The sequence below is a fragment of the Aquarana catesbeiana genome, linkage group LG03, assembly GCF_042186555.1.
Source record: "Aquarana catesbeiana isolate 2022-GZ linkage group LG03, ASM4218655v1, whole genome shotgun sequence".
Classification (NCBI taxonomy): domain Eukaryota; kingdom Metazoa; phylum Chordata; class Amphibia; order Anura; family Ranidae; genus Aquarana; species Aquarana catesbeiana.
In genome coordinates, this window is record NC_133326.1 from 268,375,548 (window position 1) to 268,399,239 (window position 23,692).

General features: G+C 43.3%; 1 protein-coding gene across 1 annotated transcript in view; it reads left to right on the forward strand.

Annotated features, from left to right (window-relative positions):
- ZFC3H1 (zinc finger C3H1-type containing) overlaps nt 1-23,692 on the forward strand; it is a 162,035-nt gene that overhangs the window by 106,566 nt on the left and 31,777 nt on the right. The window contains exons 19-22 of the mRNA XM_073620040.1: nt 13,695-13,796; nt 16,566-16,679; nt 18,249-18,438; nt 23,206-23,392. Of these exons, the coding sequence (XP_073476141.1) occupies nt 13,695-13,796; nt 16,566-16,679; nt 18,249-18,438; nt 23,206-23,392 (593 nt within the window). The remainder of the gene's footprint in view (nt 1-13,694; nt 13,797-16,565; nt 16,680-18,248; nt 18,439-23,205; nt 23,393-23,692) is intronic.

Sequence of the window (23,692 nt, forward strand, 5' to 3'; positions counted from 1 at the left end):
GAACATTTCCTCGTGCCCCTGAAGTGCATGCTACTATATATGTGCGTTTTTTTTGTTCTGCTTTTTGTATAAAACACATTAAAAACTGCATGGGCTTACAGATTTTGGTGGGATTTGTTTGTAAGTAGACAGCCAATCAGCCACACCAACTTGCGGCTTTCTGTTGAGGTCATTCTCAGCCTAGTTTTTGGACTGTGTCTTATCCATAACCCACTGGAGATTGCAGGATCTGCCTGTAAGTGACCCTTAGTCAGTGAGCTCTGTGTGGGGTTTCTTTCCAGGTTCTTGGCACTGTGCAGTGCTTTCCAGGTCCAAAACCGCTGGCATTGTCTCTGCACTTGCTCTGAAGAGGGCTAGTGGGGCTGGGTATCAGGTGTTGCTAATTTTGCTTGGTTGCTGGGTGCAGGTGACATAGGTCCTCGTGCAGTGGACTTGGCTGTTGGAGGAATCTAGTCTTCTGATCAACATCATGAAACTTCAGGAAATAAAGCTGTCCCTGCAGTGTTGGACAAACCTGTTGGACCATCCAAGTCAGATTGTCAGACAGTGCCACGTTGGCAGTGTACATCAGTCATCAGGGAGATCAGAAGTTTCACTACAGCAAGAGGGGTGGGATGGATCTTGTCTTGGGTGGAACTTTTGTATTTCAGCCTTGTCAACTGTTTACATTCCTGACATTTGGCAGGCAGATTTCCTCAGCTGGAAGCATCTTTACCCAGGAAAGTGGTCTCTGCACCCAGAGATGCTCCAGAACCTTTAGCCATTACTTAAGTTTTGCAGGACCTTCATCTTTGGGAAGGATTGGCAGCTTTCACTGTGACAGGCTAAGAAGCCTGGCCCTTATGTTGGGTGACCCTGAGTGTGCTGTTATTGATTGCACTGTTTTCCTTATGTGGCTGGTTTGCAGTCTGTTCAGGAAGTTACTTCAGATTCTGTCTTTCCGTTTCCTAATCAGGTGAATGTCCTTAGCTGTGTGACTAAAGCCTCGTACACGCGGTACGATTGTTGTCCAACCAAGCGTCTGATTTTTGTCAAAAGGATGTGTGCCATGATATTGTCTTGCATACTAATGGTACACAATTGTCATGCCACAAACCCGAACGTAGTGACGTACTACGAGGAATTTCATCTCTTGAGCGTCACCATTTGGGCTCCTTCTGGTAATTTCGCTTTCGAAGAGCATTGATTCCCAGCATACGTGTTTGTACTTTCGACTTTTGTGTGACGGATTTGTGTACTGACCATACGAAAATCAGACGTCAAGCCATTGGCCACTGAAAATTTACTAGCCTGTCATCCAACATTTGTTGGCCGAAAGTTGGACAGCAATTGTCAAAAGGAGCATACTAACCGTAAGAGTTCAGGATAAGTCTGTTAACAGACAATCCCCTGCCAACAATCGTACTGTGTTCACGAGGCTTAAGTTTCCTGCTCCTTGGCTGAGAATGCTTCACTGGATCAGACGGTTCTTAAAACCATGTTTTTCTTTTTTGTACAGTAAAGTACACAGGCTATTAGTCATAATGGATGGGTTTTATGCTGCACCCTCAGGTGATTGGACACTGGCAAAGCTACTCAAAGCTTTAACACTCCCTTATACAACCTCTCCCACCATGTGATCCTCAGTTTTTTGCTAATGTTCTTAAGCGATGGATGAATCTCTGTGGGAAAGAAGTTTAGACGCAACAGTGAATTCTTCTATCAACCACCACCCCATCAATCAACGCACCAGACCACTGTGGCAGAGTGAGTCAGTTTTTCTAGTCGGTGAACCCCCCCCCCATATTTGTGCTGCAGAGACTGTAGCAAGAACCCGTGTGAAGATTTGAGCACGACCGGCTTGTAATGTTTCGACTGCACAGGAACCTGGCACAGAGTGGATACACTTGTTTACTTGCTACAGCATGTGCATCTCTGCTGGCTGCTCTGGAGGTCCAAGGCAGTGATCTGGAGTCCAGTCGCTGAGGCCCCCCCCCCAAGGGGTAATGTGGTGTTTGTCTGCGTTCTACTTTTAGCGGTCCAGACGCTGTGCAGGAACCCTCTGCTGCCGGTGGCGGCGAGTACCCCATAGAGGTAGCAGCTCTTGATGGAGGACCCTAACCACAGGGTAGTTTAAAGTAAAGAGTCTTGTCCTACTATCCCAGGCATTTTTCAATCTACAGGGCACCAGGGATCTGTGTCTTATCCTGAGACTCTTAAGCAGCATTGTCTGAGACACTACATTCCACTTATCTAAGCAAAAACGTATTCTCCACCCATGTCTTCCGTAAGAAGGGAATTGGTGACATTTTTTGAAGAATCAGCTAAAAAGGCAAGGGATTGCTGCCCCTAGCTTTCCACTCAGCCTTCTGTTTTGGGTGATTTATGTATGAAAGTTGGCCCTTTTGCCAGGGCATTGGCAATATTGAAATATGCTTTCTGTTTCACACATCATGGGACACAGTCAGGCTAATATTTATTACCTGCTGGGTTATACTTCATCATTAGGTGAATGGACACTGGTAGACAAAAGGTCTTCAGACAGGAAGGGATCCCCTATATAACCCCTCCCATACAGGAAGTACTTCAGTTTTTTACCAGTGTCTGCAAGGTGGATGGCACAGTTTGTTTGAGCTCTCTGAGCTCCAGGTCTCTAGTCCCACAAATGGTTCCAAAATTAATTGAGGGATTGACCGATTGAAACCATATGACACAGGCTTTTATGCTTGGATAAATGGTACCCGAGACTCCCAAAGTCTCAAAATCCTGCAAGGTTTTGCCTGTAATGTGGCCTCCGGGCACTGGAACCTGCGGAGTGGAAATCCTGGACACTACTACTTTTTTTATAATTGTGGGGTGGACACAGTGATTGCAACAATCAGTCAAGCTAGCTAAAAGCTGGACAGCTGTGTGTGGTGACCATACGGGGGAGTTTTGGGCTAGCTGTGGGTGTTTGCAAATTGTACCTTTTTTTTTTTTGCTTGTGTCTGGCTGTTTTTTACCTGTATGATGGCGCACGAAGGTGCGTCATTTCGCCAAGAGCGCCACTGGGCTCAGCACATGCGCCGTAGCCCTTATCTAGGTGCACGAAGGTTTGCGTCATATGCGAATACAGTCACGCCCATTTGCTGGGACCACGCACATGTTTGCGTGCTCACACACGCACAGAAAGGTCCGGCGCACACCCAGCTTATTTAAGCTGTGTAGGCCAAGCATGCAATGCTTCCAGAAGGCAGCTGTGGGACACAGAGCAGTGGTTCATTTTTCCTTACCCGGGTCACGTGAGTCGCCAGGTGTTGCTTGGCAGACTAAAGGTGCTTGGCAAGGATTGTTGCATAGAGGCTTGTTGAGCCCTATTAAAGGGTCTCCCTTCTGAGGTGTTTTAATACTACACCCAAGTACTCTTTGTGGCTATTAAATGTCTTCCAAAAAGAGGCGTGGGACTAACACCACAGGGAAGGGCACACCTATGTCGTCAGTAGTTTTTGATGAACCTAGTCGTATCCCTAGTGTTGTATCCCCTGAAGGACCAGAGGCTTCTGGGCAGTCTGAGCCGCTGTGTCTATCTGTTATTGTGCCTACAGTCAACGCTGCTGCTTCACCCTTTATCACGAAGGATGAACTGTTCTCAGCCCTAGCCGGGTTAGAGTACAGGATTGCTGGCATTATTGCCTCAATCCCGCAGGGTGGCAGGAAGCATAACAGGACCCCCCCTCCCCGGAGTCTCCTAGTCTGGAGCAGGAATGGGTTGAGGACTGGGAAGAGCTTAAAGCTCAGGATTCGGTGGAGTGCCCGGCAGATGAGTCCGAGCAATCTGGACAAGAAGATATCCAGTCAATGTCTGCCTCTCAGTTGCAGAGGCTTTTGATACGGACTCTGACCGAAATGGTTCGTTCTGCCTTTAGGTTGCCTCTTGCAGAGGTGACTGAGACCACCCCAAGTCCTCTTTGGGATCTCTTTTTAGGTTGCAGAGGCTTTCCCTCTACACCCCCTGTTGGAACAGGCGGTGTACGCTGATTGGGAACATCCTGACAGGACTTTTGTTCCTCCTAAAAGGTTTTTCCTTTTATATCCCATGGATGAAAAGTTCGTTAAAAAATGGAGCATGCCAGCCGTAGATGCAGCAGTCTCTTCCTTAAACAAGAACTTGTCCGGTAGATAACGCACAGGGCTTGAAAGACCCTGTTGACAAGAAATTGGAGTTATTATTAAAGGCTTCCTTTTCTTTGGCCAGTTCAGCTATTCAGCCAGCTGTTGCAGCAATTGATATTTGCTAGTCTGTAAAGGATCAGATCAACCAGTCCGATGGGCCTAACCAGGAGGATGATCTGCCTGAAGGTCAGACAGGTATTCCTCTAGTGCTGTGTTTTGCTGTTGATGCTTTAAAGGATTCAGTACAGCAGGTTTCTCGTCTGGCTCTCTTGTCTGTACATATGCGCAGACATTTATGGCTTAAAAACTGGTCAGCCAAGCTTCCTTGTAAAAAGTTATTGGCAGGTTTCCTGTTTCAGGGGGTACGTTTATTCGGTGATCACTTAGGACAAATATCCAAAAGATTTCTGGAGGGAAGAGTTCTCTACTTCCTGTGAAGAAAAGTACCAGACGTCCCTCATTTAAAAACCCAGGGACTGCTTCCTCAAATGTCTCAGCATCAGGGCAGTTCTGCAGCCAATAGGGTGCTAGGGCCAGGGGCAAGCTGCAATGCAAGGGCCAGAAAATGCCCTGCGTCCAAAAGTCTTCTAAACCCAGCACAAAGCCCTCCTTTTGAGGGACACCCCCACTCCATCAGGTGGGGGGAAGGCTTCTGCACTTTGCGGACATTTGGAAAACAATTCAGGACGAGTGGGTCACCTCAATTATATCTCGCGGTTCCAAGCTGGAGTTGCGGGGGCGTTCCCCCGAAGAGGTTTCTAAGATCCAGCGTTCCCTCGCATCCTCCAAAAAGAAACTTATTGCTTGAGGTACTACATTATCTAGTGCATCAAGGAGTGATAGTAGAGGTTCCTGTGTTCGAAAGGGGCACAGGGTTTTACTCAAACCTGTTTAAGGTTCAGAAACCAAACTGGGACACAAGGCCCATTTTGGACCCAAGATCCCTGAACAAGCATCTTTTGATACAGTCCTTTTCGGATGGAGTCTGTCCGCTCAGTAGTAACCTCACTCCAGAGGGGAGACTTTATAGCCTCCATCGATTTATAAAGGACGCGTACTTACACATGCCTATCGTTCAGACTCATCAGAGGTTCCTACATTTTGCAGTCAAGGAACATCATTTTCAGTTTGTGGCTCTACCCTTCGGGCTTGCTAAAGCTCCCTGGATGTTCACAAAGGTCCTAGCACCAGTACTGGGTCTTTTAAGGGCGCAAGGGGTCCTGGTGCTTGGGTATCTGGACAACCTCCTGCTCAGAGATCACTCAGTATAGGCTCTAGAACAGAGCATAATATGCACAGTGCAATATTTTTGAAAAGCTTAGGCTGGATCGTAAATCCCGAAAAGTCAGCCTTAAAACCAGCTCAAAGTCTAAAGTATTTAGGTCTGATCCTAAACACAGTCCAAGCAAGAGTATTCTTGCCACCCATAAGGATCTGTGCCCTGAAGGATCAGGTGCGTCAGATAAGCGGCACCAGACAACCCTCCATTCTACTCCGTATGAGTCTTCTAGGGAGGATGGTATCCTCCTTCGAGGCAGTGCTCTATGCCCAGTTCCATTCCAGGCCCTTACAACAAGACCTCTTGTTGGCTTGGAACAGAGGAAGAAAAGCCCTAGATTATCCAATGTGCTTATCTCCTCAGGCATGCTTAAGCCTAAACTGGTGGTTGCAGGATCAGAACCTTCAAAAAGGAAAATCCTTTCTCCCGGTAACTTGGAGAGTACGGACTACAGATACAAGTCTCTCTCGGGTGGGGAGCAACCCTAGACTGGCTCAGGGGAAATGGTCAGGGACAGAGCAGACCCCGTCCATCAACGTCCTGGATTTGCGGGCAGTACGTCTGGCCCCACTGTCCTGGACGGTGGAGCTTCAGGACTGCCCCATCAGGGTTCGGTTCGACAATGCCACGGCAGTGGCCTATATAAACCACCAAGGCGGTACCAGGAGTCGTTCAGCTCTGAAGGAGGTGAGCTACATACTAGCCTGGGCAGAGGGACATGTGCCAATTATATAGCAGGCAGAAAAGTTTAGGGATTTTTTTTTAGGTGCAAATTAATTAGATAAGTATCAAATATAATATATAAAAAAAATCCTTTATTTTGAGGAGCAAAATAAGAATTTACACATTAAAATATCAGAGACGGAGAATAAGTACAGTAATGGCAAGTATAGTTAATTACAAACACCGTAACGCAGCAATAAGCGATGGACTTCCCAACATGTTTTCCCCATGTGTCGGGCTTCCTCAGGGGTGCTGGTCACATGCAGAGTACAATGCCTTCTATCAAAGAACACACAAATAATAACATTAAATTAGAACACAAATTTATTTAAATAATCATTTACATAATTTATATGCATATGCGTCTCCCCTGTCAGGTATAGCTATAGGGGTCAGCGCAAAGGCAGGGGGATGCAGATGCATTCACAAAATATTTCCAAAAACATGACAAAGTAGTAATATAAATTCAAGAAAAGAAGAAATAAACAAAATAGCAGAATTAAATGTATTTTAGTTGTAATAACAATACAAATGATAGATGTAAAATAGTAGTACACGATTACTGGTTCAGCAGACTACAGGAAAATGCACCAGTTTTTTATATATAAATAATTATTATTTTTAAGGTACCTACATCTATATAATCAATTTATTTCAAGCCAAAGGGGGATAGACAGTATAGGGAGAGGAATATGATATTAATATCCATAAAGGAGACGAAGAGAGGAGAAAGGAAGTAGGGAAAGGAAAGGGGGGGGGGATAGGGGGGGGAAAGAAAAAGGAGGGGGGGGGGCAAAGGGGAACGGAAGGGAGGAACAGCAGGCATTAGGAGTAATTAGCAAATATCAAGGTACGTATATTACAGAAAGGGTTTATAGCTGAGCATTTCGTTTAACCCTGGATAAACTGTAGCTTTTAATAGGTAGATCCATCGTGATTCCAGTTGCAAAAGCTTTTGATCATTACTCCCCCCTCTAGCGTCAGGGTGAATATGTTCAAGAGCCATAAATTTGATAGTATTTAGACTAAACCCATGAAATAATCCCACATGACGGCTTATTGGCGTTTCCACCTTATGTTTCTTTGAGGGAAATATGATCATTTAGTCTCTTGTGAAACGGACGTTTAGTTTTCCCAATATAAAAACAATTACATGTGCATTGCATAAGATAGACAATGCCCAAGGTTTGGCATGTTACTGTACACTCACAGTATCCTTAAGAAAGCATTTAACAGGACAAAAACCCAGGTTAGAGATACCCTGATCCATAAGAAAAAAAATTAAGGACAACTCTCAATCTGTTAGAATCATTACCTCATGTACTAAGCAGCACAAACAAGTGAGATCATTGAAAAGTACTGGCCACTCTTATTAGCAGATCCGATTGCCAACAAATATTTCGAAAGACAACCCCAAATTACGTATAGACGTCTCAAATCTCTTAAAGATCGTCTGATGCATAGTCACTATCACATTCCCTTGCCACTAAATCAATCTCCAGGTATTTTCTTATGTGGTAAATGTGACAAGTGTCACTTCCTGCCTAACAGTAATGAAGCAAGATTACCCGATGGACAGGTTCACTCAATTAAACATAGAGTAACATGCCAAACCTTGGGCATTGTCTATCTTATGCAATGCAAATGTAATTGTTTTTATATTGGGAAAACGAAACGTCCATTTCACAAGAGACTAAATTATCATATTTCCCTCATAAAGAAACGTAAGATGGAAACTCCAATAAGCCGTCATGTGGGACTATTTCATGGGTTTAGTCTAAATACTATCAAATTTATGGCTCTTGAACATATTCACCCTGACGCTAGAGGGGGGGGAATAATGATCAAAAGCTTTTGCAACTGGAATCACGATGGATCTACCTATTAAAAGCTACAGTTTATCCAGGGTTAAACGAAATGCTCAGCCATAAACCCTTTATGTAATATACGTACCTTGATATTTGCTAATTACTCCTAATGCCTGCTGTTCCTTCCTTCTGTTCCCCTTCCCCCACTCCTCTTTTTCCCCTCCTCTTTTTCCCTCCTCTTTTTCCCCTCCTCTTTTTCCCCTCCTCTTTTTCCCCTCCTCTCTTTCCCCTCCTCTCTTTCCCCTCCTCTCTTTCCCCTCCTCTCTTTCCCCTCCTCTCTTTCCCCTCCTCTCTTTCCCCTCCTCTCTTTCCCCTCCTCTCTTTCCCCTCCTCTTTGTCTCCTTTTATGGATATTAATATTATATCCCTCTCCCTATACTGTCTATCCCCCTTTGGCCTGAAATAAATTATATAGATGTAGATAGCTTAAAAATAATTTTTTTTATATAGATATATAAAAAACTGGTGTATTTTCCTGTAGTCTGCTGCACCAATCGGGTACTACTATTTTACACCTATCATTTGTATTGTTATTAAAACTAAACTACATTTAATTCTGCTTTTTTATTTCTTATTTTCTTGAATTAATTTATATTACTACTTTTGTCATGTTTTGGCAATATTTTGTGAATGCATCTGCGTCCCCCTGCCTATGGCTATGCGCTGTCCCCTATAGATATGCCTATTTTCACCATCTGTCCTGCCATATTCCAGGGGGGTTACTTCTAGCTGGTCTGGGATCTCATGCGCACCATTGGATGACCGTATGGACACTATTCTAGCAGAGCACCTGTTTTTCTGTGCTGACGATGTGCCTGTCTTTTTGACATGTGAGATTCCTCCCCTCTACCACCAGAGGGAGCTCCCTCTCCACTCATCTGACCAGGTCTTAGGACCCGGCGGGAGTGGAGGGGTAAGCTACCATGGCGAGACTTGCACATGCGCAGCACAGCTCCCTGTCCGCATCCGGTTTCCATACCGGATGGATGGTATTTAAAGCCGCTGTTAGCAGCATGGTGACGCTGCGGGAACCAGGGGACCTATGCGGATCGCCTTCTTTATCCAGGTAATCGCTACTAGCCTACTCTTCTGAGATTTACTTTGTGACTCTTATCTCGCTTTTGACACTCTTTGTATTTAAAGACTCAGTCTCTTTCCTTGCTGATATTAAACAGCAGGTGATGTATAGTGTTTTTTGTATTCACTAGATACTTTTTTGAAAGCGATTTGAATCTCTGGAGGTGTGTTGCCCCTGGCATCAGGCCAGTCGCTGAACCTGCCTTTGTAAGTCTAAGGCTTTATTTTTATTTTTGTGTTTTGATGCCATGAAGGATATTCCATCTCCCCTTCAGACATTAAAAGGCATTATTGTTTCCTTTCCATTCTTTAGTTGGTCTTTTATACCATCTATGGTCACCTTCAGCGTGCATTCTCTTTGACACAGCAGAAACATCTAGTCATCTCGGCAGTTTTAATATTCCCCCCTTTTAGGAGATATAGGTAAGCAGCTGCACCCTGACAGGAGAGACGTATATGCATGAAAATTATGTAAATGATTATATAAATTTATGTTCTAATTTAATGTTATTATTTGTGTGTTCTTTGATGGAAGGCATTGTACTCTGCATGTGACCAGCATCCCCTGAGGAAGCCTGACACGTGGGCGAAACATGTTGGGAAGTCCATCGCTTATTGCTGTGTTACTGTGTCTGTAATTAACTATACTTGCCATCCCTGTACACTTATTCTCCTTCTTTGATATTTTAATGTGTAAATTCTTATTTTGCTCCTCAAAATAAAGGAATTTTTTTATATATTATATTTAATACTTATCTAATTGATTTGCACCTAAAAAAAAAATCCCATAAACTTTTCTGCCTGCTAAATACTCTATTTTGGGATGTGGTGCTTGAAACAAACTGTGGGGTTCGTGCTCATAAAAACTTTCTCAATGTGCCAATTATATCAGGAGTCCATATCACGGCAGTAGAGAACTGGAAGGCAGTATATCTCAGCCGCCAGCAGATGTGCCCAGTGGAATGGTCCCTACACCCAGAGGTATTCCAGGAAATTTGCCAACGTTGGGGATGGCCAGAGGTTGACCTACTGGCATCCAGGTTCAAAAATAAGGTACAGAAGTTTGTGTCTCGAACAAGAGATCCTCTGGCAATTGAAGCAGATGCTCTGATAGTTCCATGGAGCCAGTACTCCCTGGTTAATGCTTTCCCTCTGATCCCTTTTCATCCACATTTATTAGGCAGGATTCTGAGAGGGGGGTTCCAGTCATTCTGGTGGCACCAGCCTGGCCCAGAAGGCCCTGGTTCCTGGAGATTGTGAGACTGACAGTAGACGGGCCATGGGCGCTTCCACGTCGCCCCGATCCATGGTCTCAAGGTCCTATATTCCACCCCATTTTACAGTCTCTAAATTTGACGGCATGGCTATTGAAGCCAGCGTGTTAAAGGACCGTGGCATCTCGGGACCAGTGGTGTCTACTTTAGTGAATGTTAGAAAAGCTATCACTAGGAAGATTTATCATAAGGTCCGGAAGACTTGTATTGCTTGGTGTGAAGCCAGAAAATGGCATCCTCAGAAATATGTGATTGGAAGAATTCTCTTTTCTACAGTCAGCTGTGGAAATCAAATTGGCCTTGAGTATAATCAGAGGTCAAGTTTTGGCCCTATCAGTATTCTTCCAAAGGCCTTTAGCCTCCCAATCACTGATATGAACCTTTATGCAAGGGGCAACTCGCTTGCTCCCCCACATTAGGTCACCTATTTGTCCTTGGGACTTGAACTTGGTGCTGTCCGTGTTACAGAAACAACCATTTGAACCTAATAATGAAACTCTATTAGACTTGCTGTCACATAAGCTAGCCTTCCTAGAATCGCCTCGGCTAGAAGGGTGTCGAGTTGGCAGCCCTTTTATGCAGGGAACCATACTTGATCCTTTACCATGACAGTCGTGTTACGACCTGTTCCATCCTTTTTGCCAGAAGTGGTGTCGTGGTGCCTTTCATTTAAATCATGTGGTTCTTTTGCCTTTTTTCGCTCAGCCTCGTTCGGCGGAATAGAGACAACTGCATTCTTTGAACGTTGTTGGGAAGTTAAGGTTTATTTGTCGATCTGCGGAGATCCGAGGAATAGACTGTTTTTGTGTTTTTGTGTTTTTTTGTTTTTGTGTTTTTTTGTTTTTGTGTTTTTTTTTTTTTTTTTTTTTGTGTTTTTTGTTTTCCAAAAGGACCAAAGAAGGGGCAAGCAGCTTCCAAAGTTTCCATTGCCAATTGGGTCCGTCAATTGGTCTTTCAGGCCTACGGTCTGAAACATAAAGCTCCTTCCTTTAGGGTGAGAGCTCATTCTACCAGGGGTGTAGGAACCTCCTGGCTTTTCGCCATCAGCTATATCTGTAGCTCAGATTTGTAAGGCTGCTACGTGGTCTTCAGTGCATGCGTTTAAAAAAATTTTATCAAGTGGATGTTCGAGCAGCCAGGGATTCTGCTTTCGGCCGCAGTGTACTGTGGGCTGCCGTATAAGTTCTGATGGCTATTGTTTGGCAGGGTGTCTCCCTCCCCTCAGGGCTATTGCTCTGGGACGTCCCAGCAGGTAATTAATATTAGCCTGACTCTGTGTCCTATGTTGTATAAAAAAGAAAATAGTATTTTTACGTCATACTGTAAAATCCTTTTGAGTACATCATGGGACTCAGAGATCCCTCCCCTCTTGTTTGAGAATTTAGTGCTTGCTACAAAACTAAAGTACTTCCTGTATGGGAGGGGTTATATAGAGCATCACTTCCTGTCTGAAGCCCTTTGGTCTACCAGTGTCCATTCACCTAATGATGAAGTATAACTCAGCAGGTAATGAATATTGGCCTGACTCTGTGTCCCATGATGTTCTCAAAAGGATTTTACAGGTAACACGTAAAAATCCTATTTTCATGCTTATAGATTGAGTGCTCAAATGTCTTAAGCTAGACTCTGCTATGCCTGAAGGCCTGAAAATGACAAGCATGGGTGCGAGGAAACCGAAAAAACTCCTTATGTGATTCCTGTTCATGGCTTAGTAAAGGATGTTTTGTGTGAAGATTGGAAACCTCCAGAAAAGGTTTACGTTTCTGCTGAGTGCTCTGTGCAACAGTATCCCATTGATGGGGATTTCTCCAAAAAGTTTCTCAAAGTAGATCCAGTCTCACGCTCTGGGTCTGGTCCAGGCATCTGACTAGGAACCCTAATGGCATTAGGGTTAACCCCTCCTTTCAATGTCAGTTGGACCTGTTTTCCATCAGTTCTTGTATTGTACTTCAGTCTTTACAGATGCAAAAAATTCTGAATGGCTGTTCTGCTAGACCAGCCTTTAAGAAAAGAAGGGATGCTGTTTGAAAGTGAACCCCTCTTTGGAAAGTCCCTGGATGCCTACCTCAAGAAGAGTACAGGTGGGAAATTACCCCTTTGCTCAGTAGGGACAAGCTCTCCTTTTGTCTGAATGTGGTACAGTATGTGAGCTTTTTTTATTGCAGTCATGGCCTTTATCCAAAAGTCGGATTCACTTTTGACTTTGCCATTCTGGACCAAAAGGAGCCTTCTGCTTCTCTATCCATGACTGCAAGTTGGATTCACTAGTTCATTTCTCATACCTGTTCTCTGAAGGATGAGGAGCCTCTTTCTGATCCTGCAGAGAGATGTTGGCACCTTTTGCACATTACAACATCAGGCTTCTGTTGTGCAGCTTTTTTAGGGCCTCTACTTGATCTTTGTGCGTACATTTGCTATGTTGTACCAGGTTAATGATCAGGTTTCATCGGATGCCAGTTTTGGTCTCAAAGTTTTGCAGGTTGTGGCTGTGCTAGGGCTTCACCTCTTCTGCCTAAGATTTGGGCATTGATTCCTCAGAGGATTCCCAAAACGTTATTGCATCTATCGGTCCTTATTGCCCACCTCCTCAGGCTCCTTTTTTAAATGTCCTGTTTTTGGTCAAGGAAGGGAATATAGGGTTTTTATATTTGCCTTAAAGCATGCTGGTTAGAGAGGTGGTTATATGGGGGGCGAACCTTTTCAATTTTTCAACCCAACTGTTCCTTATAACCCTCCAACTCCAAGAAAAAGATTGTAATTGAAGTACAAACTTTTCTTATGTCTTCTTCTTTCTTCTCCTTTCTCCTTCTCCCTTTCTTCTCCTTTCTCCTTCTCCCTTTCTTCTCCTTTCTCCTTCTCCCTTTCTTCTCCTTTTTTCTTCTTTCTCCTTCTCTTTCTTCTCCTTTCTCCTCCCTTTCTTCTCCTTTCTCCTTCTCCCTTCTTTTTTTTTTTTCTTTCCCCATCACTCGACAGTCCATGCTCTACACATGCCCAGGTAGCAATCACTATTTTTTATTGGAGGAATTTTTTTCAGATTTCTTTATCTTTACCTCGTGACCTGTCCTATAAAGATGGAACATATACCCCATTGTCTGTCTTGTGTCATTTTGTAAAATAACTTTTGTTAAACACAGTCAGTAGTTGCTCTTTTCTCCAATCCCAGCCATTTCCAAAGTTTGCTCAAAATAAGCCTAAATATTACATTTCTGGACTAAGAACTGGCTGTATATGCCCCATAGCAACCAGTTAGAACTGTACTGTGTTCTCCAACTGTCTTTTCTCAGGCAAGTTATATTCTGATGTCCTGATATGTCTGAAATTTTATTTCCAACTTCTTTACAGAAAAATACGTTGACCGGCTTTTTGGAGTTAACCGGGATCGCATGTCAATGGATCTGATGTCAGTTCTTCTTGTGAGTCATGTCAATGAGAGCCGAAATCACGGTAAGTTGTTTTTTTTTTTTGTTTTTTTTTTTTTTTTTTTTTTTTTTTTTTTTTTTCCCTACTTTTTAAATTCAGTAGGGAATATTGTTTGTAAATCCTAACTGTTTTGGGAAAGGGTTTCCTGTTCTGCAATTCAACTATCCCGTCTCATTGTTTGCAACTGGGGCTTTTTCTCAAAGTGGGGTATTTCTATAAGTGGGAGCACTTCTGACTTCAGCGAATGCACAAAGCAAATGAACACAAGAAAATACTTTTGAAACACACTGCACAGACCTCAGGTGACCTAGTTTACCCCTTCAGCTCTTTCTCCTTGTAAAATGTGCTCCCTACCACTCCTTTTGACAGCTCTGTCCTCTATCCTTAAACTATCTTTCCCTCACCAGTCTTCTCCCCCCCCCCCCCCCGGGACCCTGGGGCATGTCCCTTCATATAAATCCCACTCCCATATTGCCTCCCTCACCCTCCCGCTTCTCCTAACCTCTGGAGATATATCCTCAAACCCCGGGCCTCCATCATTTAACTGTACCCCATGCACCCATTACCCTGCACCATCTGGCAGCAGCCGCAATCAACACAATTTAGTTCCCATTTCTATTATTCCCAAGACCAGACTCCCTTTCTCTTGTGCCCTTTGGAATTCCCGCTCTGTAACAAACTCGCCTCTCTCCATGACCTCTTTATCGTCAACTCATTTAATCTACTCACCATTACCAAAACCTGGCTTCATGAATCCGACACTGTCTTCTACTGCCCTATCCCATGGCGGTCTTCTCTGGACTCACTCACCCAGATCCAGTGGACATAAGGGAGGAGGTGTCGGAATCCTAGCCCCACATAGCACCTTTTCAGGTACTTAAATCGCCTCCCTCTGTCACTCTCCTCTTTCGAAGCACGCTGCTTTCGTCTTTTCACTCCAGTTTCTCTAAGGATAGCTGTGATCTACAGGCCCCCTGGACCAGTATCAACCTTTCTTGATGACTTCTCTGCCTGGCTACCCTACTTTCTTTCTTCTGAAATCCCCACAATCCTTTTCGGGGACTTCAACGTCCCTATTAATACTAACACTCCTGCCACTTCCAAACTTCTCAGTCTAACCTCCTCCTTTGACCTGAAGCAGTGGATACACGCTCCTACTCACTCTGAAGGCAATACCCTTGACCTTGTTTTCTCTCACCTTTGCACTCCATGCGACCTCTCTAACTATCCATTCCCTCGCTCTGATCACCACCTCATTAGTTTCACTCTCTCTCCTCCACCTTCTCTCCCTCCAACCGCCTAAAAGTTACTTTCAGAAACCTACATCATCTCAACCCTTCTCTTCTTTACTCTATCGACAACCTCTACAACAAAATTTCACCCCTATCCTGCACCCACCTAGCCACTTCTGTTTACAACGCTTCACTTCTAGCCTCACTGCCCCCCCCCCCCCCCCCCCCCCCCCCCACTACACACAATATCAGGTTCCGACCCCTTCAACCTTGGCAAACAGATGATACTAGAAGTCTGAAAAAACTTAGTCGTACTCATGAGCGCCTGTGGCCTAAGACGAAGTCTCGGAGAGATTGCAACAAATATAAATCTGCCCTCCAAAAATACAATTCCAGCCTCCTTACTGCCAAACAGACCTATTTTATCACTCAGAAACTTATCATCCCGTCCCCTTCAACTCTCTACTTCGTCCTCCACCCGCCAAATCACTGCCCAGGAGATCGCCAATCACGTCCAACAGAAGATTGATACAAGTTGCGAGGTGATCTCTACTGTTCAGATACCCTCCATACTTTACACTTCATGCCCACAGAATCATTACTTCCCTCTTTCAACCCCACCACTATAGACAAGGTTGCTAAACTACTTGCTAACGTCCACCTTACCACCTGCCCTCTATATCCTGTTCCCTTGCAAATGCTACGTTCACCCTCTGGCTCTATGCTACACTCTAACCCACATCTTCAATCTCTCCCTCTTCTGGCATCTTCCCCAATTCTCTAAAACATGCACTTGTCAGACCCCTCACTGGACCCATCCAATCTTAACAACCTATGTCCCATCTCCTTGCTCCCCTTCTTATCCACACTCCTTGAACGTCTGGTCTACAACCGACTGAGCGTCCACCTCGCTGATAATAGCCTTCTTGATCCTCTTCAGTCTGGATTTCGTCCTCAACCCCCCCCGTGGCAATGGCCGTGGGAACACACATGCTGGAGACACACATCGGTCAGCCTCGGCCTGTCCCGTCAGTGTCCTCAGGTGAGCAGTATCCTACACCTCCTTTCAGCAGAGCCACTGGCTCCTGCTGCTGTTAGTCAAATGTTATGAGCAGAGGGACTGAGCCACACTTTGTTTCTATAGTTGCACACAGCCCAGCTCGGGAGTGAGTCTGCAGGTATGCTACCATAGCAAATGGGTATGCTCTCAGAGGAGCCATTAGCACTGGTAGGGAACCCCAGAAGAGGTGGTTCGTTGCTGCTCTGTGTATTACTATTGCACAGAGCAGGTAAGTATAGCATGTTTATTCTAGGTGAAAAAAAAAGCCTTTACAACACCTTTTTAAACAGGTAAATCGACAGTCTTCTTTGTAACTGTTAAGAACACAAATGTTTTTTTATATCTCTTCATTCAGTGAAGATAGGTTTATTTTTCTCTAATACAAATTTATTTTACATCTCCATTTCTCCTTTTTTTGGTCCATTGATTTTAATTTAAAGTTTAGTGCAATTGTGATTTAATATTTCTGTAATCCTTTTTTTTTTTTTTTTTTTTTCACAGTCCCTCCGCACACTACATATAAAGATAAGAGAAAATGGAAGCCCATGTACTGGAAAAAACCTGTTTCAGATAGTAGCAGCAGTGATGAAGAGACTACAAAAGCTGTTAGCTGTGGTAAGATTGATTTGTAAATACCAAGTTATGTTAAAGACAGTTCATTGAGTTCAACTAATAGAAAAGTGAATAAACAGATCAAAAACTTGCATATACTCAAAATCTACAGTTGATCCAGAGAAAGGTCAAAGTGTTAACCCAAAAAAAAAAAAAAATCAGATTCTGGTTCCTTAAAGCAGATTACATGGTGCTTGCGCTGTGTAATCTGCCCACCGCTAAACTGTAAAAAGAAAACCTGCCATTTCCTGTATCACCTCTCTATACTGACAAATACAACCAGGGCTGCTCAGCCCTGACCACCGTGGTTAGAGTACATTCCTCCATCATACATAGCTGTCCTATCTGCTCTCCTCTCTCCCCCTTCACCCTCCTTCCTGCCTGTCTTGCTCCCTCTCTCTGTCTCAGTCTCCACCCCCCGCCACTACTATTAAAAACCTACAATTGTCACTGCCAGCCCCTCTATTAGAGGCTGGCATACCACTCTATAAGTCCTTTGTAAAAACGAGCGTTATAAATAGCTATTTAGTGCTGTCTTTAGGTCGGACACATGACTCGCGACCGCTTTACAGCTCCGCTACGTTGCTTCTGCGGGAGGTCACTTGATCTCCCTGGCTGGCGTCAGAGGTGGATCACGGCCCCTCCCGCAGAAGCAATTTTACACTTGACAAACACTTTAAAAGATCATTGGAAAGTGTGGTCCAATTTGCTCCAACAGGGATAAGGTTCCTTTTTGATCTGTAAGCCAAGAGAAGTTCCTTGGATCACGATTCAACAGCGATATAAAAACAATGTACCCAAGTGAAAGTCATATGTAGGTATACTTTGTTAGACTAGATCCATATAATGGTGAGAAATATTGTAAGCTTCGGGCAGAGACAGATCCGGATTTATGTGCGTATGTGGAGTGATTTCCTGGAATAATTTCCACTTTTAATGTGGTTGACTGAACAGTCGGACTTGAGATATTTTCAATGCTAACATTTCATGTATTCAAGGGCATATAAAGCCAAAACAATGGGGTGATATTCTAGTGATAATTAATGGGGAGTCATCTCATGGTTATGTCTCCAGGACAGGGAGTCAGAGAAATTCTTCCCTACAGACAAAACAAAACCTTAGCGATTTCCCATCTAAGCCAGAACAAAGAAAAAAAAATGGTTTGAGAGCTAGTGTTTAGAAAACCATGCTGTAGAAATGAAACCAGTGACTGGTTGATTTGCTGTTGAAAGTGCAATTTACATTTTATGTACTTGGATCACTAGCTTTCCTATTATCTAATTTTCTTAATAAACCTTGCATTCTTTTTTTTTTTTTTTTATCAGGTTCTTTTTATTAGCAAAAAGAAAAACATTTAATTGAACAAAAAAAATAACATATATGATGTTGTAGAGGACATATGATTATCCAAAGCTTGCATTCTTTACCTGGTCACTCCCTAGATGACCATAAAGAAAGCCATGTTGCATATCATTGACATGCTTGTGCTAGCTTTGCTTTTCTATCAATACATTTTGGAGGTCAATAGTAGCAGATCTAAAATATTTCTTGTCCCATTCTTTTCACCTTCAGTTCCATCAAGTTCCCCAGAGCTCAAAACAAAGGTTCCTGTTCATGATGGTGTTGTCACTACAGATGATGTCAGGTATTTCACAAATGAGACTGATGACATTTCTAACCTGGAGGCAAGCGTGCTTGACGACCCTCAAGGTATTCAGCTGTGGATCAAGTTGGCATACAGGTGCTTAAATCAAAATGAAGGGTAGGTGCTCTTGGTTTCTTTTCAGTGAATGTGGCATTTTATTCTAGCAATAATTGGTGTGATTTATTTCAGCTGCTAAATAATTCAATTTTCCCTCCTACTGTTAGCTTCTATTCATTGACAAAACAACAAATGGCTTATTGTTTTAGAGGACTTAGCGGTAACTAACTATTGTATGTCTGTTTTTGCATTTTGGGCACTTAATATCAAAATGTGACAGTTTCATTTTTTTTTTTTTTTTTTAACTAAAACAAAGTAGAAATCAAGTATTTGCTCTGCCTTTTTTACACATTTTATTTAAAACAATTGCTGATTGTTTACAGCACTGGCTTAAGGTGTAGGTAAAAAGAAAAGTTATGCCTTCCCCCACACACCAGGATAAAAAAAGAAAATTCCAGTCTCCGATGCGATGCTGACCCATTTTACAATATATCAGCCTGTGCTGGGCAGTTTTTGCTAGCCATGTGCAGTGTATCTGTTGTATTGACAGGCACTGCAATGTAGATTAAATTATATTATAAAAGATTTTGTAGATGTATTTTATACTGCAGCCAGTGGACAACCCTAAGCAAGTGTAGACACGTTCTGAAGTCTCAGCTGCTGTTCAGTAGACCAGAATGGTAGGGAATCAGAGTAGCCACACTGCTGAATGGCTTACAGGGGGACATATTTTTCTCCTCATCCTCTCTCCTAGTATAATTAAGCCAGATTGGTTAGACTAGGCACTACACAGGCTGCTTCCACACTCCAGCAGGTTTTGCAAACTAGGTGCCATGGATGCATCCTGTATTAAATGTTTCTTTGTAAATAAGCTGATTTTAAAGTGTTACTAAACCGTAAAATCAGTCTGTGTATACCATAAAGCATGCTTGTTATACTTACTGTGGTAACTAAGGGTTAACCCTGCACATTGTGTAAAAGGGCTGATTGATCCTGTCTACTCTGATCCTCCCCTTCCACAGTCCCCAATTCCATCTGCTGATAGCAGAGAACTCTGGAGGCACTCTGCACATGCTCAGTTTGGTGTGTATTGCTAAAGTTGTGTTTTTTTTTTTGTTTTTTTGGGGTTTTTTTTTTTTTGGTGCATGTGATCACCACAGGGCCAATCAGCACTGTTCAGACAGAGGGCCAGGGGTCATGCAGTGTCCTACGGTTTAGTATCCCTTTTAAATAGTTCTGAAAATAAACTGCAGATGCCTTATGGTGCCTGCAAGTAGCTTTCATGATCTTGATCTCTCTGTTTCTGTGAAGCACACTTGGTTGCTAGGTCCAGGCTGTGCATTTGGCCCCAACTTTTGTCCAAATCAAGATTAGGACCCTTTAGGTGCAAAGCCCAATTCATGCTATATAAAGCTGATGTCCATGTTTCATGCCTCTTTAAATAGCTCGTTAGGACTAAGCTGGTCGAGTGGCCGAGTCTAAGAACCTAATGTACACAGCCTATCAGAGGAAGCTTTGTATTCGTTCACAGAACACAAAACTGTCCATGAATAGTTGAGCGCAGCTCGACCTGACTGTTTTGTTCCGGGTGTGAGGCGGGACGTCTCGGTCTCACAGCCGGAACCCAACACTGTGTGCAGCTGAAGGAAGGAAACATAGATATCTGCTTTAAGCATCAAATTGCCGAATGTCTAGCATCCCCATCTTACTTGACAGGAAGAGGCTTTAAAGTGGAAACCCAAAAGCAAACCTTTATTATATTGCAGATTACCATTTCATAGAGGTGATGGCTGCCTTCGTTTTCTGTTTGCTTCTATTTTTTTTCTGGTGATCCAGTCAGTAAGTCTGTTTTTCATGCTTTTCAAAAGAGCAAGCTCTCTAGCTAGTTGTGTCAGAGATGAGAAAAAACATTTAACACTAGCAGGGGTGCTTACAATAATCTGATTTTATTTAATGTACAACCTTTATCCCAAAACGAAAAAAAGGCTGTAACTGCTTATAAAATGTGAGCTGGAGTTTGGCTTCAATTTGTTTGTGTATTTAAATCTGCTAGTACATCCAACCCTACCAAGACTGACAGTACTGCCATTCAAAGGTGCTCTCTCATCCAGAATGGGGACGCTTTATTACAGGGAGTGTTACTGGTCAGATCGCCAGGTGAAAACGGGTGTAGGGGAACTTGGAAATGAATGCAGCCACCACATTTGATTGGTAAGCTGCAACATATTACCTTTTTTTTTTTTTTAGGAATGGGCTCGGGCGTGTTTGGGATCCCACCTGCCCAATCCTGCCAGGAAGCTAACACTGCACACGGCTAATCGCAGGCAGTGAGGCATTTCGTGGTCCGCAGCTGCACATATTGAAATGTTTCACTGCCTGCGATTAGCCATGTACAGTGTCTGCTTCCTGCCATTATCAGGCAGGTGGGATCCTGAACACGTTCGAGCCCATTTTTGGTTTAGGTTTAATACCACTTTAATCCCTACTCAGGCAATCACTGAGTCCCTATGCACATCCTGGGTCTCGGATACAAGGGGGCCCACGCAGCGATAAAGGGGTCAACTTAAACATTAACGCACGTACTTGTAGGAACCTATGCTTTAGCAGCACTACCTTGGCAATATTTTAGGTCAGATCAGGTCCACTTTACCTTGTCAGGTGACTGAGTAAAAAGGGTTCAAAACATCTATTTAGTTCATAGGCTTTAAACATTCAGTATGCAGATATAGAAGCATGATGACATAAGGGCCAGAGACTACCACTGCACAGAACAATGCGACTCCTCCCTTTCCTGCATTTTTTGTTTTGCCATTCGTTGGCTGCATTTTTGAAAAATGCATATACATAAAATAGTAGTTTTCTGCTTTAAAATAGAACTATGGCCTCCCATTAAAAAATGTGCTGCAGCATTTAATTATAAGTGTATATGTACTTGGTGTCCCCCTGAAAAGTCCCATAGTCTGCCAGTGAAGTCCACCTAATGCAGCTTCCTGTGATTTGTACTGCAGTGATGACGCACTCTAATTTAGGATGTTTGCTTGCATTATAGTGAGATGAAAAAAGTTAGCAGAAGGTCTGGTTATCGGCATTGTCACCATTAATTCACAAGCCTATAACGTGTCAAACAGCACCTGGCAACATGTATTCTTGTCTGCTGCTTTCTGGATGGACAACACTGCTTCTGTTGCTGAAACCCTCCCGCTGTGAGCTGCTGTGCCTGGGAGGAGGGCACGTGAGAGACAGATTTGGTTCAGTCGGAAGAGGTTAAAGAGGGAGTCCACCTGAAAAAAAATTATTAAAAGCCAGCAGCTACAAATACTGCAGCTGCTGACTTTTAATAAACGGACACTTACCTGTCCTGGAGTCCAGCGATGTCGCAAGCCGAGCAATAGCTCAGCTCTTGGCTGCTTCCGCCTCCATTCTCGGTGAGGGAATAAGGAAGTGAAGCATTGCGGCTTCACTTCCTGGTTCCCTACTGTGCATGCGCGAGTCGCACTGCGCGCCCTAAGTGGTCCCCGCTATCTTCTGGGACCTGTGTGTTTCCTGTGTGTGCAGGAGGGGGCGTGACTCCCGCGGGAGTCTATTCCCGGAAGTGGGTGAAGATACCTGTCTAATATAGGTATCTGCACCCCCCTCCCCCCCTGAAAGGTGCCAATTGTGGCACCAGAGGGGGGGGGGGGGAGAGAATCAGATGAGCGGAAGTTCCACTTTTGGGTGGAACTCCCCTTTAAGGACGTTTTTGGTTTATTTTACGGCCTGGGCTTTGCAGCACATAGTAACTGGATTCGGTGCTGGTTTAGACTGTCATACAGGAGGAGACTTTCGTTTTGCTTATGTATTACGTAATATGCCCCAAAATTACCAGGCCTCTTTGGTGACCGTAACTCTTTTAAAAACCACCCACCTGTGAAGAAAGCACTCCCTGCATCATTGGTGGTCCGCAGCATCTTAGCACTTTAACACTTTTACTGCCAGAGCACAGTCTTTACTCCACAATCAGTGGTGGTCTGTGTCAGTTTGACACCCCCCCCCCTTTTTTTATAAAATAAAAAAAATCCTGCAATCATTTTGTCAGTGGCATATTTTATATTCCCTTTCCTGCTGTGTTAAGTATCTCGTTCTAACAGAGGAAAGATAGCTGTTTCTGTGGTGAATGGGCTAAAAAATTTTATGTTTGCACTGCAGTGTTTACACTTTTCATGGCTATGATTGGTTCACAGCAATCAAATGGTAAAGAATCACATGCCTGTGATCTGAGCTGACCAATAACTGCTTAGATCATAGCCATGCATGGGCTTTCCGGCAGCCCTAGTGTGTTTTTGTTTTGCTTGCAATGTCATTTAAGCACTACACTATAGAAATACATGTCCATTTGTGTGTGTGTGTTTTTTTTTCTTTTTTTTTTTTTTTTCTTTTATTGGTTTTCAAAATTAAACAAAGTGCACATAAGAAGGTAGAAGTGGAAGGCTAGGTCCACATCACATTGGCATATATTAAGCAAAGCATTGCAAGCAATACCAGAAGTTAGGAACATATTAGGAAGTTGTATCATGAGAATAACACAGCCACCTGGTGCAGGATGGCCTTACCTTCTGTGCATCATTAGAGTTAATGCTTTCTGATACCTGACAGATGGCAGGATTGTATAGTGAGCTGCACAGAGTAAAGATGGTTGCATCAAGGAGGGTAAAAACCTTTTCACAAAGAAACCTTTCTGCACCCATTTTTTTTTTTTTTACTGTAAAATGCGAACATTATCATATGATTTTGATATTTTACTAGTAGTTTTGATCATTTTTGTTTAGTGATTTTTTTTTTTTTTTTCAGCACTTCCTCTGAACGTTTGGATTCTTCTTTGAATGTGTTATCCCGAGCATTAGAACATAACAAAAACAATCAAGAAATCTGGATCCACTACCTTAAATTATTTGCTAAAAGGGGGACTGCAGAAGAAATTCGGGAGATGTGTGAGACTGCTGTGGAATATGCTCCTTCCTTTCAGATTTGGTGGAGTGTAAGTTTTCCTGATCTGAGGCTGAGGGAAATATTAGTATTGCAAAACTACACTATGCTGTCTGAAAAAGCATAAATGATTATGGTCTTTGTAAGAAATTAACTTTATCTGACATGCAATTTCAGTATGAAAGTTTGAATTCTTAAATTACACTAGTTGGGATGGGGGTGTGTGTTAGCGTTTGATGCTGACAAACAGGTCAAGCAGCTGCTTAACTGGCACTGTAATATACAGCACTTTACAAGTTATAAAATAAAATATAGTTAAACTTTTTAACAGACCATTCTATTATACTTGGGA